Source organism: Sinocyclocheilus grahami, unplaced genomic scaffold, assembly GCF_001515645.1.
Source record: "Sinocyclocheilus grahami isolate Dianchi unplaced genomic scaffold, SAMN03320097.WGS_v1.1 scaffold435.1, whole genome shotgun sequence".
In the NCBI taxonomy this organism is placed as follows: Eukaryota; Metazoa; Chordata; class Actinopteri; order Cypriniformes; family Cyprinidae; genus Sinocyclocheilus; species Sinocyclocheilus grahami.
Window position 1 is genome coordinate 451,296 of NW_015505614.1, and position 18,943 is coordinate 470,238.

An 18,943-nucleotide genomic window follows, 5' to 3' on the forward strand; every position below is an offset into this window, starting at 1 on the left:
TGTAGAGATACTGTACTTGTAAGCCAAATTTATGCTATATCATATACAATTATGAAATGGTCAAAAGCTTGTGTTCTCCCACCGTTCGTCTGAACTTGTGCATGTGCGTCAATATCTTTTTACGTGAACTACAAAAATGACGTCACTGACATGCGCATTAAGAAAAAATATAAACCAAATAAATATATTCGATATTATATAAATGACTTAACAAGAACAATTATTGTACCAAATTTACATAATAAAAATGTGAAAATATAAATTCTGAAATATGAAATATGACTCTTACATACCGGCCCCTAATTGACAGGCAGGCAGGCAGACTGACAATTACCTTTTTAACAAAAACAATAGAGCCATGCTGAAATAATATCTACATTATGCTTCACTTTAAAGACAGTGGGCCTCATTTATCAATCTAACGTAGAAACGAACGCAGATCTGTGTGCACAAATCTACTAAATAAGTAGTTATAAAATTATATTTTTAACTGTAAAATAAAACACAAATTAGGCTATAGTGGCATTGTATTTTTATAAATTACTATGACTATGACTAATTATAAACAGCATACAAATGTCAAGCAAAACTGAAACGGACCTTTTAAAATAAACAGTGTAACTTATGTTTGGTTGACTGCATTTTAGTTTGATGATGAATGGCTGAAATGTCAGGCAACGCTAGAACTAATGTTGTTTGTGTGTGCGTGAGGCGCCTGTGCGATCAGATGGATTAAATCAAATAAAGATATAAAGAAAAGAAATTAAATGCATTAAGAGTGTCACAAAAACGAGCACAACCTATACTTGTTGCACAGTGTTTTTTCCCCCATTTTGTTAATCTTTTAATTATATTATAGCTTATTATATATTTTGTATGATCCTATTGATTTGATTCCTTTTATAAAATTAATTTCTGTTTTTCTCCTTTCACAGAAGCGCTGCAGGTGCATGATGCGACGATTGAATCCTCATGATCGTTTATGCTGCTATTCGCGCATATAAAGCTAAAGCCCTGTACAAAACAACACCAAAAAAATACATTCTAATCTTACTGATTAACGATCGACTAATGAGCTTCGTTTGACGGTCAGGAATATAAAAATGAACAAAATGCTGTCAATCTACAATTCTCCACCGTATTTACTATGCTGTGCGCAACTTCAGGTAACTCAAAAACTTGCGTACACGAGCTGAGACCAGACGTGAGATTTGATCGTAGCCACCGCTCACGTCCATATTGATAAATTCCAAGTTTTGCGTACGTTTGTTTTCTTTAATAAGGCCCAATAAGTGTCTATTATCTATTTTCTGAAATGTCCATATTCTTTGTATGGTAGAGAAACACTCCTTAATATTTGAGTAGTTAACAGTCCATTTCACAGATAATGCACAACTTGTCAATAGGCCTTTCCAAGGTATTGGTCTTAGTTTTAACCAAAACACGTCTTACCAGTCCTTTTTTTATCTGGAAATGCTTTCGTGATTCTTCCAAAGACCCAAGAATTTCTTGGGGACGAGTCGTCTATTTAAGTGGTCTGGCGTTTATTATTGCTTCCACTTTGCACAGGAATGTATGCAAGCTCTCATCAGTAAGTGTTTGTTCTTTCAGCACAGATCTCAGGATTTTTCTAACAGACCTTATCTGTCTTTCCCACACTCCACCAAAATGAGAACCAGAGGGTGGGTTGAACATCCACTGTATTCCTTTTTGCAAGAGAGTGCTTTCAATTTTTGATTGGTTCCACTGTTGAATGGCTTTGCGCAGTTCAACCTCAGCACCTATGAAATTAGTACCGTTGTCACTCCTCATGATTGACACCTGACCCCTCCTGCACACAAAGCGTCAGATGGCATTTAAACACGAGTCTGTGTCCAATGTATGTGCAACTTCAGTATGCACAGCTCTTGTTGTCAGGCAGGTAAACAATACCGCATACCTTTTAACAATACTTCTACCTTGTCTGACCTCAAATGGTCCAAAGTAGTCAACCCCGACATTGGTGAAGGGTGGTTGATCTGGTATTATTCTGTCGAGTGGCAGCTCTGACATTTTCTGCTCTGCAGCCTTTGCTCTGATCTTTCTACATGTCACACATCTGGAGAGAAGCTTCCTAACAATGGAGTTTGCAGAAGGAAGCCAGAATTTTTGTTGCAACTTTGAAAGCATATATTTCCTTCCGCAATGTCCAATTCTCTCATGAATGTCTCTTAAGATTAAATTTGTGACATGTGAGTCTTTGGGTATAATGATGGGATGCTTTACATACTCAGACATTGTAGATCATCCAAGACGACCTCCAACTCTTAGCAATCCATCCTGAAATGTTGGATCCATTTTAGAAAGGCAACTGTTCTTTTTCACAGATGGATTACCTTTTGTCATCCACATTTGTTGATAGGTCATGATTTGTCTCAGGCCACTTGCTTTCTGGTTCTTTGAGAAAAGAAGGATCATTGATCCAACTCACATTTTTCATGAACCTTTTAACAAGTAAGTCCCCTGGATGCACAATCAGCAGGGTTCATTGAGGTATTGACGTACCTCCACTGTTGTGGTCTAGTTGATACTCGTATAATGGCAATTCTGTTGGCAACAAACGTTTTGAAACGAAGACCTTCATTGTCAATATATCTCAAAACAGTGGTGCTGTCAGTCCAGAATACAGATTCATGCAATTCTAGTTCCAGTTCATTTTTCAGCATCTTGTCTGTTCTAACAGCAACAACTGCAGCAGTCAACTCCATACGTGGAACGGTGATCAGCTTCAATGGCGCCACAAGAGACTTTCCCATCATGAAGGCACAATGTGAGAGTCCATCAGCACTTAACAGTCTGAGGTATGAAACAACTCCATATCCCACCTCGCTAGCGTCTGAGAAGTGATGTAGTTGCGCGGAAGTGGACACTCCAAAGTCAACTGGTTTTATACACCTTGGTACACTGAAATCAGCCAACTGAATTAGCCCGCGTAACCAGGAAATCCACTTTTCTGCACTCTGTTCTGGAATATCATCATCCTATGCAAGCTTTTCTCTGCACAACTGTTGCATTAGAATCTTTGATGACAATATTACAGGTGCGAGAAAGCCTAGGGGGTCATAGATGGAGCTTGTGACTGACAGGATTCCTCTTCTGATTACAGGTTTTTCTTTCAAATTGATCTTGAATTTGAACACATCTGAATTGACACACCATAACACCCCTAATGCTCTCTCTGCAGGAAGTGCATCTTTGCTCAAATCCAAGTCTCTGACATCTGCAATTCTTTCACTTTCAGGAATAGAGGCCAACAATGCACGACTGTTGCTTGCCCATTTTGTAAGACGAAATCATCCACTCGCACAGAGTTTTGTGAGATCATTGTGCAAGGCAACTGCTTGAGTAGAGCTTGAAACAGACTTTAAACAGTCGTCTACATAAAAGTTCTTGAGAACTGTATTTACTGCTTCAACTGATGACTTGCTCCGATTGTCTTCTGCTGTTTTCCTAAGGGCAAAATTAGCTACACTTGGAGATGACTTAGCTCCAAAGATATGGACAACCATCTTGTACTCATCCAAGTTCTGATTTACATCTCCATCTGGCCACCATAGGAAGCGGAGCATGTCACTGTCTTTTTCAGGAACTCTCACCTGGTAGTACATAGCTTCACTATCTGCAATCATGGCAACTGACTCTTGTCTGAAGCGAGTGAGCACTCCATTGAGTGAATTTGTGATGTCTGGACCCTGTAGGAGCTCACTATTTAAAGACATTCCTTGGAAACTGGTAGCACAGTCAAACACCACTCTCAGTTTCTTCTTCTGAGGATGGTATACCCCGTAGTGAGGTATATATCAAACTTGACCATCTTGATGACTTAAGTGTGATGTAGTCACCTTGACTGTGTAACCTTTGCTTAGCATGACAGTCATGAAGTTTGTGTACTCTAAATGAAAGGAGCGATTTTTCTGAATTTTCTTCTTGATATTTAGAGCTCGCTGGACAGCAGCACTTCGATTGTTAGGCATTTGGACAACTGTTTTCTTGATAGGAAGGTCAATGTAATAATGACCATTGGAAAACTGCACTGAATCAGACACAGATTCCAAAAACTGGTGATCCATCTGCGATAATTCAGCTTTGTCATCACAATTTCTTTCAGGAAAATTGTGGTTGTACTGTTGTATCAGCATCTGTTCCACACTCTCAATGGATATTCTGTTGACTGTAATGTTTGTTTGTGCATCTCCATGCATGCTTTCTTCAACAGGTTCCCTAAGTGGTCCATTCAAAATCCATCCAAGGGCAGTCTTCACTGCGAATGGCCCATTGTGCTTACTATTAATTACTTTCCAAGGTTCCAAAAGCTTGAACTCCTTGTTTCCTATAAGGATTTCCACTCCAGCATCAATGTGAGGCAATTTCACTTTGCTGAGGTATGGCCATTTGTCAATGTCATGTTGTTGTGGAATGTTTTCTATTGACACTGGTATGCTCATTTGTGTAAACACTTTTGGAAGTTCAATGACATTTTATACAAGATTCAAGGTTAATGTAAATTTTAATGTTAGTTTTGATTGATAATCAACAAAAGCATAAACAGCCCTCTACAGAACAATTACAATCTTCTGTATTCAGTGTTCAGTGTCATAGTTTTTAAAAGTATAAAACAATACATAAGTGTGTAATAATGTTTGTCCAGTCTGCTGCAATGCTACTTTCATGACCACTCAAGTTCATTTGTGAACATTTATTACACCTTTATTCATTATATACACTACAACCACATACAAGTGTCCACATGAAAGTCTATATTAATTCATATGTGTGCAGGCCCATGTTGCATATAATGTAGAATTAAATTAAATAGCTCCTTATCATTGATTTAAGTGGTCACACGTTGTGCAAATGAAAATAAACCCTGGGTCTCATTAATCCAAGTATTAAATTCAGTTACTTAGTGCAATAGAGTACTACTGGATTTCTGGCAGGAGCTTTTAATGCAACATGTAACATTCCCAGAGTTCAAAACAGATATTAACACTTCAATATGTTGGTTTATTAAATTTACATCAGTTCATGAAATACGGTATTTTATTGTGAATTTAAGTTAAGTCTGTAAAACCTAAAATGTTGCTACCATATTTTTTACGGTGAAGTTCTGGAAACCACAGCTGCCGGTATTTTACCGTAAATGTCACAGATTTTTTTTTACAGTGTACCTAACCAGCATATGCTGATTTTTTCAACAGGGAAAGCTGAAAATTGGACTCGTAAGAGAAGGTCCAATCTTTATGGTCTTTTGCAAACCTCAGCTGGGCTCTTCTTTGCTTCTCATTGATGAAGGTTTTTTTTCTAGCTATGCAGGACTTCAGCCCTGCCCTAGGAGCCTGTTTCAAACCGTTTCACCGTGCACTTCACCCCAGCTGCCGGTTTCCCTTCATTCACTTGATGTCATCCTACATGAGTAACATTCGAATGAATTGATGGTCATCCTGGTCAGTGGAGAGTCGTTTTCACCCTCTGCCAGTCTGTAGCTTTGTTGTCCCCAATGTCCGCAGATTGACCTTGTTCTTATGAACCACTGTCTTTGAAATTTTAAGGATGGACGCAACCTGAAGCTCACTGTATCCCGTAAAGCCAGAATTGAACCCTTCTTTTCCTCACTCAAAACTCTTTCAACTCTTTTGGCATGGTCAATAGTTATTATTAGATTCCAATTACTTTTGAAGTGCTACTAGCACTGTTTTTACCATCCAGCAGGTCCTATTGCAAGAGAACAGTGATGAACACAGTAGTGGTTTTTATACTCTTCCTCAGGTTATCACCAAATCAGTTCTTCATTAAAGGTGCACAGTGTCCCAAAACATGTCCCAAAACACACTTGCAGCCCATCAGCAGTATTTGGGCGTGTCTTGTAATGATGGCAGGAAGAGAGCACTCAATTTGAATGTACAGGACGGATATTAGCAGATCGACTACAGATAGAGAGAACTGGAAGATAAAAAAAGAGGAAAATATCGGAGGAACAAAATATTAAAAAGAAGGGTTACGATCAGGCAAGAGGTAGGACCCGCGTAAATATCGTAGCAGCTTTCCAGCGATGGAGAGAACTCAAGGATTGGGAAGGGCTCAAATCGGATGCCGAGGTTGCATTGTTTCTTTTTGATAGGTGAGTAACGTTGATTTTGCATTGTTTCACACGACTTATCTGTGTTGGCTTTTGTTTGAATATGCTTGTGAGTCATCGCTTGTTTCCGTTATCGTTGTTGCCATGGTTGTGTACGTACGTGTGGGGCGAAGATGTCAAAATAGGGGCGAGGTCCTGTTGGGGTATGGGCCTGTTTGTTTTGGTGCTTTCAAATATCAACATCGTTTGGCAAAAATCACTTAGTGCACCTTTAAGCAGAATGAGGTGTGCCTGTGTTGGAATTCAGCAGGAAGACCAGAGGCCGTTTTTTTTTATGGATGTCAATAGAGGAGAGGCTTCACTACGCTGAATAAACAGCTTTTTAGAGGATACTAATACTTTTGGATTTAACTATTTTTAGAGTTTACCATGAAAAAATTGTGTGTGACAGGTGGGATTCAGCTTACAGCACTTCTCAATTATTCCTATGAGATCCGTAAATGGCGATTAAGTGTTGCACAACTCTTACTGAAATTCAATGACAGCAAGGCTGTAATGTGATTGGTTATTAAGGAACACGTGATCCAAGTTAGCCATTACGCTTTCTCCAATAGTAAGTAATACGGACCCTCTCATCTCCCTATATTAAGATAATCTCTGGCTATCTTCAGAGAGCAGCAAGTTGGTATGGTTACTTATGTACCCTGAAAGTTACCTCCATTTTTGGAACCGAAAGCTGAGGTTATCCACTCGCTTATCCTCAAACATACCCGGGTATGTCACATAACCTGCTTTCTGGAACACCCCCCTGGTTTAGATTCCTATTTGCCCATATTTGGTTCTGTTCCTGTTGTCATTAGTGCATTAGTTCATTAGTCAATTATCAGTTAATCCTCAGCACCTGTATGTCCCTCATTTACTGCCTTATTTAAGATCTCTCCGGTTGTTTGCCAGTTATTATTGTTGTGAATGCTTATGTGCCCTTTTGTCTTGTATTAACCTTCATTGTCTGGAGATCCTTTTAAAAGTCTATATTGTATTATTTTCGTGTCCGTGCTCTCGACGTAAGTGTGACAGGTCATACGTTTAGTGTCTTTCTGAACTTTTTTTAAGCTTAAATTGTTACTGCTTTAACTTTTAATGAATTGACAAAAATGTTGAGAGAATATTACAAATATCTTCAATTTTGTTATGCAGATGAACAAAAGACTTATGAGTTTAGAAAAACAAGAGGGTGAGTAAATGACACAATTTTCATGTTTGAGTCAATTATCTCTTTAACAAAAAAAAAAGAGGAATGCAGTTTGTTGTGTACAGCAAATATGGTGTATGTGCCAGAAAAGTACAGTAAGTGTGTGTGTGAGAGAGAGATATTCTAGTTTAATAAAATAAATAAACTTACTTGGTAAGCACATCCAGGCCCTGGCCTCTAACATTGTGATTTCTTGTTTAAGACTAGCAGGTTTTAGAATTTGGTGTGGTGTTCTTCCACACCATTACTGCCATTTACTGTGGTGGAACAGGAAAAGATTCCAGATCAGGCACTGGCTCTGCCACCAACAAAGACACTGCTGGTGGAAAATGGGTTCGGTGATGGTCCAGATGATTAACCGCTGAGCAGCTTTTTCTCTTCATACTCCTGAATATATGAAGTTCGTAATGAAAGGAAAATTGTTAAAATTCAAAAATTGTTTGTTGTAGATGTCTTGATGATAGTCTTTCCTTATTGTCAGTCCATCAGATCCAGGCACCATGTGGTCTCTGAGATCTCGGATTGGCTACAAAGTCCTACACTGGACCCACTAGACCTGCTCTCTGATGTTTCACTATCTTGGCCCAGCCTTTGATTACCCAGTAGGCACTCCCGACTGGTGTGCTCTACTTCAGGTGACTCCTCAAGAGAAGAGAGAACTATGCCTGATTCGTGTGGAGAATTCTCTTGTACGAAAGTGGAAGGTACCACATTCTGAGTGAGGGCCACCTCTGGAGTCCTGTGCTCTTCATCCACAGTTGGAGTGGAGTAGGGAAACACTGGTTCTGTGGAAAGGTGTAGGTGTGAATAAGAGCTTGGCGTGACCTTGCAAGAAAAAGACGAACTGTCCAAATTTTGAGGAAACAATGTATGCAAAACAGGGTGTGACTGGCTGATACTGGCATGGGCTCCATCTCCAGCACAAATGCCCAGTGATGAGCCCTCTGCTCGGGGGCTCTCTCCAGGTGTTGGCCCCAGGCTTCCTGGGCTGATACTAAGGAGAGAGGAGCCAGTAGAGAAGTGATGGTGGCTGATATTGGAGGGAACTGAGGTGTAGATGGAACTCCAATCATGGGAACAGGGCTCATTTGCTGTGACAGGAGAGTGTTGATTGGGCTCATGCTGGCGAAAGTGTCCCTGTTTCTCAGTGTGCTGAGCGAAACCAGATCCACCTGTACATACCAGAGAAACATTTTAATCAAATGATGAAGTCTCTGCCAACTTGTATACAGATGGTTTCATCAATGAAAAAACAAACGCTACAGGGAGTTTGCAGCCATACCACCAGGTCTGCCGTGACTCCAAGATGTGGACCCCAGGAGACCCTCAGGGACAACATGTTCTTTGTGCTGCATGTGGATGCTGGAACCCAAGATGTAGGCTGGAGACACACCGACAGAAGAACTGGACATCATGTGGACTCCATGGGGACAGGAGGACAAAGGTTCTGTGTAATGATGAACTGCTATTTGTGCTTCCAGGAGGTGCATTATGTGATGAAGATCCTTTGTCAGAATTGACACTTCCTGTTTCAGGTTGCCCATCTGGAATGAGTTGTATTTAAAATATTGCATTTAAGTATATATAAACATTAGAATCATAAAATACAAATAAACCATCAGTTGCAATTTTAATTTGTCTCCTTTGTTTTTTTCACATTCCTTTGTTTCATTTCTGAGCTTGTACAGTAAGTAGGAACCTTTTAGAAGGATTTAATGTCTTTGTTTTTAGGCATGAGATTGTTACTGTACCTTCTTGTTGAGTTGGACAATGGTCTCTCTCACTACTTTTGTCTCCTGAAGCAGTGATGCATTCACCTGATCAGACCCTGCATTAAAACTAAGATGCAATGACCCAACTGATCTATACAGTTTACAGTATGTGACTTAGTAAGAATAAAATATCATTACCGTTCAGTGTCTTACTATCCAGTGATGTCACCGTACTAGTTTTGGCAGTGGTGTCCTCCACATTAAAACAAAACACATGTCCGTTGTCCTCAATTCCATCTACAACTCTATAAAAAGCCATAAAGTCAGATACATTGTCTGTTACTCACAAATATTAATCGCACAAAAAAACTCTAATGCTCTTTTAAAGTACTCAACATGAATTAATATGGTCTCATACTTTATACAGGGGTAGGCATCTCTGATCTTAATAAGTAGGTCTAAAAGCTGTGACACACCAAGCTGGTGGTCAACTGTCAAACGGTCAACGAGCATCTGTCAGCTCAGATATTTGGTGGTGTCTGCACTAGTTGGATCCTGTCCAAGGCTGTTTGGACAATTGAGCATGTTGAATTCAAACCCTCTGATTGACTTTTCAGCTTAGCAAACCAGTGCATGAGAAGAAAAGCGAAAAGCGAGCAAAGTCAAAAGGCCCCACAGTGAAGGCTATTCTAATTTTACATAAATATTCTCAAATGACATGACCATATGAAATTAAGAAAGTGAAGACTTTCTCTCACTCAGGTGAGGAATGTGCATTCTTTGCAGTGTGTTCAAGACAAGGGCACTTTTTTTGGTCCAGATGCAGACAATGCAAGTCAACAACACCGTTAGCTTTCATAGACGCTAGTTCTTTGATGTTTAATTGGTGTGTCATGGCCTTGAGACCACCCTTCACAGTAGCAAATCATGTTTTTTCATAAACGTCAAAATGTTGCATCCTTTTCAATAGAAAAGACTTTAACACAGGAAAGAGAGATGTGATAAATCAAACTATTTAAAGTGGTCTTTAAGATAGGGTGACCATACGTGCCATTTCTCATACTGATGTACTGCAGGTCACAATATGTCAGTGCCTTCACATCTGCATTCATCTTGATCACATGATTCTGGCCTGGCAGGTCTGAGCCAATCAGATCTCCTTTTCCTGTAATGACATCAACACTGAATAAAATAAATTTTCATCTATTACAATCCATTTTCATATCAATCTAATATTTAAATCTGTTTTCCAGTGTATAATACTGTAGTTGTACTAAGGACCACATAGACCAGTAATCCCACTACTAGAACTTTATTTAAGACAACTGTACAGTTTGAATGAATGAATAAGGCATTTATATAGCGCTTTTATTTCTGCAGGTCACAATATGTCAGTGCCTTCACATCTGCATTCATCTTGATCACATGATTCTGGCCTGGCAGGTCTGAGCCAATCAGATCTCCTTTTCCTGTAATGACATCAACACTGAATAAAATCAATTTTCATCTATTACAATCCATTTTCATATCAATCTAATATTTAAATCTGTTTTCCAGTGTATAATACTGTAGTTGTACTAAGGACCACATAGACCAGTAATCCCACTACTAGAACTTTATTTAAGACAACTGTACAGTTTGAATTAATGAATAAGGCATTTATATAGCGCTTTTATTGTGTATTGCTGTACACCCAAAGCGCTTTACAATCGGGGGGGCGGGGTCTCTCCTCAACCACCACCAGTGTGCAGCATCCACCTGGATGATGCGACGGCAGCCACTGTACAACGGCTCCAGTGCACTCACCACACACTAGCTACAGGTGGAGAGGAGAGAGAGTCATAGAGCCAATCAAGTGGATGGGGATTATTAGGAGGCCATGAGTGACAAGGGCCAGGGCAATTTGGCCAGAACACCGGGGTTACATCCTTAGTCTTTACAAGAAGTCCCATAGGATTTTTAATGACCACAGAGAGTCAGGACCTCGGTTTAACGTCTCATCCGAAAGACGGTGCTTTTTGACAGTATAGTGTCCCCGTCACTATACTGGGGCATTAGGACCCACACAGACCACAGGGTGAGCAGGGTGACCCCTGCTGGCCTCACTAACACCTCTTCCAACAGCAACCTAGTTTTCCCAGGAGGTCTCCCATCCAGGTACTGACCAGGCTCAACCCTGCTTAGCTTCAGTGGGCAACCAGTCTTGGGCTGCAGGGTGATATGGCTGTGACAACAAACCTGTCTTTTAACATGTCTGGCACAATTGCTCCTAAGTATGTTATTGAAATGTAATTTTATTTTAACTAGAGAAAAGTCAAAAGTAGTTGCTGTGGTAATTAACACCTATAGGCCTACACCTGAAACATTCCATCAACATATAGTGCACCAACATGTAGTGTTCAGAAAATCAATATATAATGTCCAAAAAACAAGTCAAAAGCTAGAAAACAACAAAGAAATGTTACAAACCCAGAATAGCCAAGACCATGTTGTCCTTTAGAACCTCCAGTGACCCAGAACAGACAAAGTAGTTGGCCTGCAACGCGTCCCCCTGTCTGATGAGATATTCCCCCGGTGTACAGAAAGTGGTTTTGATATGGAGGGATAGAGAGCGCAGGCAACCCCTACTAGCACCATCAAACACAGGCAGTTGCAGGATGTCTTTGTTTAAGTGCATGGCTATATCGGCACGCAACTCATCAGGAAAATCATGTAAAAGCTGCAGAAAAAAACAACAAAACCTTCTTTACTATTTTTTTAAATGAACAATGAAATAAAATTGAAAAAATCCTAAAACCTTTGTTTTTGGCTTTTGAAAGTATATTAGACATTGATTTGAAATATTTGAAGGTCCAGGCAATTAGACAATTAAAAAACGGACAACACTTTTTTCTCACTATTAACTAGTGTCTTATTAGCATGCATATTACTAATGTATTGGCTGTTTATTAGTACTTGTTCCTAGATCAACATCTTGGCCTGACCATATCTGCAATGCTGTGTAAATAGCATGAGTGGATTGCATAGTGTCACTGTGGAAATATTTTCCAGGTATTTCGGCTCATCTCAATGACAGTCAATGAAAATTTCACCGCCAAAGTAGGAGGCAGCGTCACGACCCTGTGGGCTTCCTGATCCATGTTGAGTTAGCTCTCTGCCAAAATCCCTTCACCTGGCATTCCAACTCTGCAGAGGAGGCCAAAACCGGTGAACAAAAAAAACACTTGGTGTGACATGAACAGACTCCTATTAATAAAGGGCTCTTCTTCTTCACTGGTGAGTGTCACTCAACCTTATCTCATGAACAAGCTTCTGTGCCCGTTATTCTGTCACACGAATGTATTGCAGTTTCTCACAGGTCTGGCTAGATAGTGAAACCCATTCTGGACTATTCTAGACAATTGAATCTGCACTCTCCACAGTGCCCATTCAAGATGGTATCCCATAAACAAATCCTATCGCATGCTCATCCTGAGGACTGGTTTGTGTCTGTGAATCTAAAGATACTCAGCCTGGGAGAATAACTGCTGAAGAGGAACCTTGACATCCTCAGCCAGAGCTGTGGAGCCTACGTTTTGTCACTTAGCGGAGCATCCCAGGATCACATGGGTTATCTTAGTTGGTAAAGAGGTGGTTTATCTAGATGGCTCTATGATCTGAAATACATTGTTTACATTTCAACAGTGGATGGATGCTCTCTTCACCCCATCAATGCCTAAACTGTGTAGCTGCCATATCAGCACACCATGCTGTTATAGTTGGCTATTCTGTGTGCTGGCATAATCTAATTAAAAGAAATCTCAAGGAATCTAACCTCTCTTGTCCTGCTACATTCCTGACCTGGGTTCTGCCTGCAACATCTGCCTGACAGTGGACTGAGCTTCACCAAACATGGGTATCTGTCATGCTCACAGCTTTAAGGATATTTACATCTTCAAATAGTGGTACCATTGTGTGCCAGTAGTGTGATGTGATGGAATTGCATGCTGTTTACCATATGTTAGTTTATGTGACTCAGAAATAAAACTGGTCTGACGTATATATGGACCAGCTTTAAGCATCTTTAATTGTCTGTTCATAATTCTAAAAACACTCCCATAATGCAAACATATTTGAGTCTGTGACTGATGGAGGGCCTGTCACGGTTCACAGTATTCCCTGGCCTCTTCTGGTCATTTTGTGTACTGCCGCTGGTGAGTTATCAGCTTTAGCTGTGGCTTGTCAGCGCTCCTACTTAAGCTCTCTGTGTTTGCCTTGTCTTTGTCAGATCGTTTGGTTACTCATGTGTGTGTTTCTGTCTCATGCAGTATTCTGGATGTCCTGTTGTTAATCCGTTCCTTGCAGTTGTCACTGAACCTGTTTGCTGTGGACTAGTCGGACTTCAGCTCTCTCATTTTCGGAGATGGATTACCTTTTACCCCTTGCAGCTCTGCGCTACACTCTTAAAAATAAAGGTGCTTCACGATGCCATAGAAGAACCTTTTTGTCTAAATGGTTCCATAAAGAAACTTTAACATCTGAAGAACTTTTCTGTTTCACAAAAGGTTCTTTGTGGCGAAAGAAGGTTCTTCAGATTATAAAAAGGTAAGAAAGAGATGGTTCTTTAAAGAACCTTTGACTGAATGGTTCTTTGTGGAACCAAAAATGTTTCTTCTATGGCATCGCTTGAAGAACCTTTTGAAGCACCTTTATTTTTAAGAGTGTACCGAGGAACTGACCATTCTTTGCATCCAGGATTCCTTCCACCTGACTTCTCTGTGTGTGTACTCCTGTCTGCCTACTAAACTGTATTATCTGCATTTGCGATTGAACCTTTCGTCATTTACCCTGACAGGGCCCAGACTTTCAACCACATCACTGGGCTTCTGAGTTTGGGGACAAAAGCACCACTTAATTAATTAGACCATTAAAAAAAAAATTGTTTTATTTGAGGCACCCCCTGAGATTTGACATAATATTTCAATTTAACCACATATTTGCACGCTTATAGATCTAAGTTGTTGATTAATGGTCACATAGGACATGCAGGTAAACAAATAAAATATTTCGTCTTTTTAGTAAATTTTATATTTGGTTTTATTAGATTTTTTAATTTGACATTTTTAAGATTTTTAATTAATTATTAACTTTTCATCAACTCTCAAACCCCCTGCAGTGCTCTTGCATACCCCAGTTTGGGATGTAATGTAATGTTAATACACTTCATGTTATTGACAAAGAATGGAATATTTTTTATTTCTCTTTGTATTTTTTTATCAATATGGTACTAAATGATCAGTGCTGGGTAGTAATTGATTACATGTCATTTGGACTATGCAATCAGATTCCAAAAATGAAGTATTTGTAATTAGTGTATATTACATTATAAAATGCTCATAATCAGTTTACTTTATGGATTATTATTATTATTATTATTATTCATAATTTACTGGTTCTCCCTAATTCATCTTTTTCCTCTTTTAAACTTTCCTTTCTAAAAATGCTACTGTGTGTCATACCACTCAGCTTTGATTATATTCACAAAGACGGACAGATACGAAATAAAATATTTCAAGGAATATATTTTCTTTCCCTTTGCCTTTTTATATCAATATGGCATGTTTAATGGTAAGTATAAACAAGTTTGATTAAAAAAGTAATCTAAAACATAGTCAGAATACATTATCTAAAATGAGTAACCTAGATTATGTTACTAACTACAGTTTTCATTATGTAATCTGTAATCATCAACGGACTACAATTTGTAAGTAATTTATCCAGCTCTGTAAACAATTATATTATTAGTGAGTTAGGTCAAAACTAATCTAAAAGTAATAAGAAAGTTACTTAGATTATATTATCCAAAATGTAAAATCTAATAGATAACATGAAATTTTTCTTTAGGTAATTTGGAATTGTTAATTAGTAATAAGGTTTGAATAATTCTCACTTTAGATTAGGTCAAGGAAAATGGGGAAATGTTATTAATTAAGTGCTTTAAACCAATCTTTATTGAACATTAACTGCATTCATATGTTGTGAGAACTATTTATGGTTAATAAGCATTATCTAACTCTTTACATATGAGCTAATTAAACAATAATAATTGTTCATTACAGTGACAATGAAGAACTCACTATTTGTATTAGTCTATTAATGTATTAATTACAGATTATAAACTATGAATTAACTACAAACCAATAGTTTTTAAATGATTTGTAAGTATATTAGTGTATTCTTATTATTAATAAGTGTTACCGATATCCCTGCACAGACTGAAATTATTTTTACATAAAATGTAAATGAATAAGAAAAAAAAACTCTTGTTAATGCCAAGCACTTTCTCACCTCATTGACATCAATGCCATTATTCACAGACCAGGTGGTCTGGAAATATTCCAGCATGCGTTGTTTCAGCTGCTGTGGCAGCCGGTGAACACGAATGAAGTCCTTCAGATCTTTCATACGCGTGTGATATAGTGAGCGACGTGAGTACATGCGCTGGATGATGGCAGTTACATTCCCAAACACCACAGCGTGCATGAGAGCTGTGTCAGAGAAACAACCAATCTGATTCACAATCTAACAAAATAGCAATAAAGGCAATAAACAGTCTAATATTAAATGTGAAGTGTTAAACATGTACAGAACTATGAAAAAAGTCTGTTAACCTGTTCATGGCTGTTATTAAAAATTCTGAGGTTCTGACTCATGGGCAAGTGATTTGTTCATATGGTGAAAATTATTTGTTGTTAAATGTGTTCAGGTTGTGGGGAAACTCTAACTTACTTTTTCTGAGACATTAACTGAAAGATGTTCGTGTTGCACATAATAGAAGACAATGTTAATATATGTACATTTTACAAATATAAAATGTTTATAGAAATCATACAAATTCATATGAAATCACCACCTTGTAAAATAGTTATGTTTTTCTGTAAAAGTGCTTGGTTTTGGGACAGCGGGAAAAAGCATTAAGCATTCATTTTAAGGAATACATTTGTAAATGACAAATTTACAAATTTGTGTTGTACTGTATTGCATGGCGACGTGAGTACATGCGCTGGATGATGGCAGTTACATTCCCAAACACCACAGCGTGCATGAGAGCTGTGTCAGAGAAACAACCAATCTGATTCACAATCTAACAAAATAGCAATAAAGGCAATAAACAGTCTAATATTAAATGTGAAGTGTTAAACATGTACAGAACTATGAAAAAAGTCTGTTAACCTGTTCATGGCTGTTATTAAAAATTCTGAGGTTCTGACTCATGGGCAAGTGATTTGTTCATATGGTGAAAATTATTTGTTGTTAAATGTGTTCAGGTTGTGGGGAAACTCTAACTTACTTTTTCTGAGACATTAACTGAAAGATGTTCGTGTTGCACATAATAGAAGACAATGTTAATATATGTACATTTTACAAATATAAAATGTTTATAGAAATCATACAAATTCATATGAAATCACCACCTTGTAAAATAGTTATGTTTTTCTGTAAAAGTGCTTGGTTTTGGGACAACGGGAAAAAGCATTAAGCATTCATTTTAAGGAATACATTTGTAAATGACAAATTTACAAATTTGTGTTGCACTGTATTGCATGTGTGTGTGTGTGTGTTTATTTATTTGCAGTATATTTGAGTTGGTATAAGTAATATGAGGTAATTTTTTCACCTTCATTTTTGCTCTTGATCGAGATGGCAAAAAAAAATATCTCAGCACATTTAATAAATGGCTATGCTCTTCTTAATTTTGTAATTTCATCTAAATATGTCAACATATGTGAGATTTGGTCAATAAAAACAAAAAGTTAATTGATATATGTTGTGTCTCTGTAAAATAGTAATCTATGACTCTGCATTATGTTAAATATCAAAAACACGTTTTGTCTTTTTGTCAATGAGAAATTTATGGAAACATTAGAGTTTTTACAATTGCTAGGACACATTTCTCAATACTTAAGTCATTTTTTTCCCCAAAACCCTTCACACAGTTCTCATAACCAACTTTCATTGATTAGTTAGATTGACATGAAGAAACAGAACAAACTGAGACAGACTAAATCCAGAAGAACTGTGGCAACGTCTCCAAGATGCTTCAGGAAACCTACCTGCAAAGCTACAGTACTGTTCAAAGTTTTAAGCACTTGTGTGAAACTTCAAACCCAGTCTCATAAAAATACATACCTCTGCGTACATTTCTGCAACACCGTTTTTACGTACCTTACTGCACGTTTCGTCGCAGTTTCAAAGAGAAATGTCCACTGAGTGGTGCTAAAACACGGGTTCAATACGTCAACCCTGGCACGTTTTTATTACGTTGAAATAGGTACGTATTGCTGTGTTTTTATTGCGTTTCTTCAGGTACGTATTGCGGCGGTTCAGAATTCAAATATCCGGGTACTGTCGCTAAAAGTTAATGCCATATCATGTTGGAAATATGCCCTAGTGTTAACCAGTGGCAGCTCGTCAGGGGAGGCACAGCCTCCGCAAAATTTTGAGGTGTAAAAATAGTAATAGTAGCTTACAATTTAATGTTAATAAAATATCAATATAATATTTAATGTCTTCATAATGTGTATTTCTTAATTGTAATTTCACCATTGCAAAAAATAAAATATTACTTAAATCGGAATCCCCTGGGTTTTTACCACTTCTGTATTCCCCGTGAACGTCTCTGTGGATAGAGAAGGGGAGGGGGGAAGCACAATCCAAAAATGGAGATTCTGGCCTCCGTTGATAAAAAATTAACCAATCAGCATCGAGTATTTCTACGTGTCAGCAGAGTGGCTCTGTTTCTTAATGTCTTACAAAATTTACAGAGGAGGCTAGCCTCCCTTGGTTTATCAACCAATCACCATTGAGACATCAATGACGTTGTAATATGCTTGAACGACTCTGTGGCGCCTATAATGTAGTAAATATGGAGGGACGAGATATTGAATATTTTATCGCAAATAAATTTACAAAGCTCCCTTTTGAGCAGCAGCTAAAAATAAAAAATGAAGGAAGACCCACGCCTAATCTGGACATAAAACGATCTCCATTATGCGGCCGAACGCGTTGTTTTAGAAATGAATTATTTAGCAAAACCGAGTGGCTAACAGGCTCAGTGAACTTGAACAAACTCTTCTGCTGGCCTTGTCTGCTATTTGACGAATCAACTGGAGGATTCAATCCATGGATTATGACTGGTTTCAACCATATGAAGAATTTAGCAAGAGCTATGGAAAGACATGCAAAGTCTCGGAGCCACATATCTTCCGCTCTTAAGCTGAAGTTGTTCGGGCGGGAAAGAATCGATGAGGCACTCAGCCAGGCCGCTGCCATTGGGGTACTGCGGCATAACGAGCAGGTGGCGAAAAAATGTGATCTTTTGCGCAAACTGATCATTGCGGTTCTATATTTGGACCAACAAGAACATGCATTTCGTGGTCACGATGAGTCTGCTACAAGTAAAGGACGTCCCGGCTGGGGTTACACTTTCATGCTACCCTGACTGGTCTACCGTATCTGGGTCGCCTTGAGGGGCTTCCCGATCACCAGGATATCCCCTCTTGCTGAGGCATCGAGCGGGAAGTATAGGTGGCATTACGAGAACCTTCCTGTGTAAATGCTGTCTCGGGCAGTGCTCCCCTCACCTTTAAGGGTTGTATTTGAACTTGCCTCTCCCATTTGGCTGTTCCCTTTCTCTGAGTTGGTTTGGACCCCGGTACCTTGGGCTCCACTCAACTAGTGTGTCTCTATCGACACACTCTGGAAGCATCGCTCCCCTCACCATTGAGGGTTATTGTGAGTATGGTGTTTCTTTTGAGCGTTAATCCTCTCTGAGGAGTTGGATTCCTCGCTCCATGGGCTGTCCTCGTGGTAGTATTGAGCAGT

General features: G+C 38.7%; 1 protein-coding gene across 1 annotated transcript in view; it reads right to left on the bottom strand.

Annotated features, from left to right (window-relative positions):
- Positions 1-7,844: 7,844 nt before the first annotated feature.
- The window catches only part of LOC107551826 (potassium voltage-gated channel subfamily H member 4-like), a 42,452-nt gene continuing 31,353 nt past the window's right edge, over positions 7,845-18,943 (bottom strand). Inside the window, exons 9-17 of the mRNA XM_016233578.1 lie at positions 15,407-15,606; positions 11,549-11,798; positions 10,478-10,548; positions 10,343-10,352; positions 10,127-10,244; positions 9,278-9,384; positions 9,119-9,195; positions 8,650-8,911; positions 7,845-8,539 (exon numbers count right to left, since the gene is read on the bottom strand). Coding sequence (XP_016089064.1) covers positions 7,845-8,539; positions 8,650-8,911; positions 9,119-9,195; positions 9,278-9,384; positions 10,127-10,244; positions 10,343-10,352; positions 10,478-10,548; positions 11,549-11,798; positions 15,407-15,606 — 1,790 coding nt within the window. The remainder of the gene's footprint in view (positions 8,540-8,649; positions 8,912-9,118; positions 9,196-9,277; positions 9,385-10,126; positions 10,245-10,342; positions 10,353-10,477; positions 10,549-11,548; positions 11,799-15,406; positions 15,607-18,943) is intronic.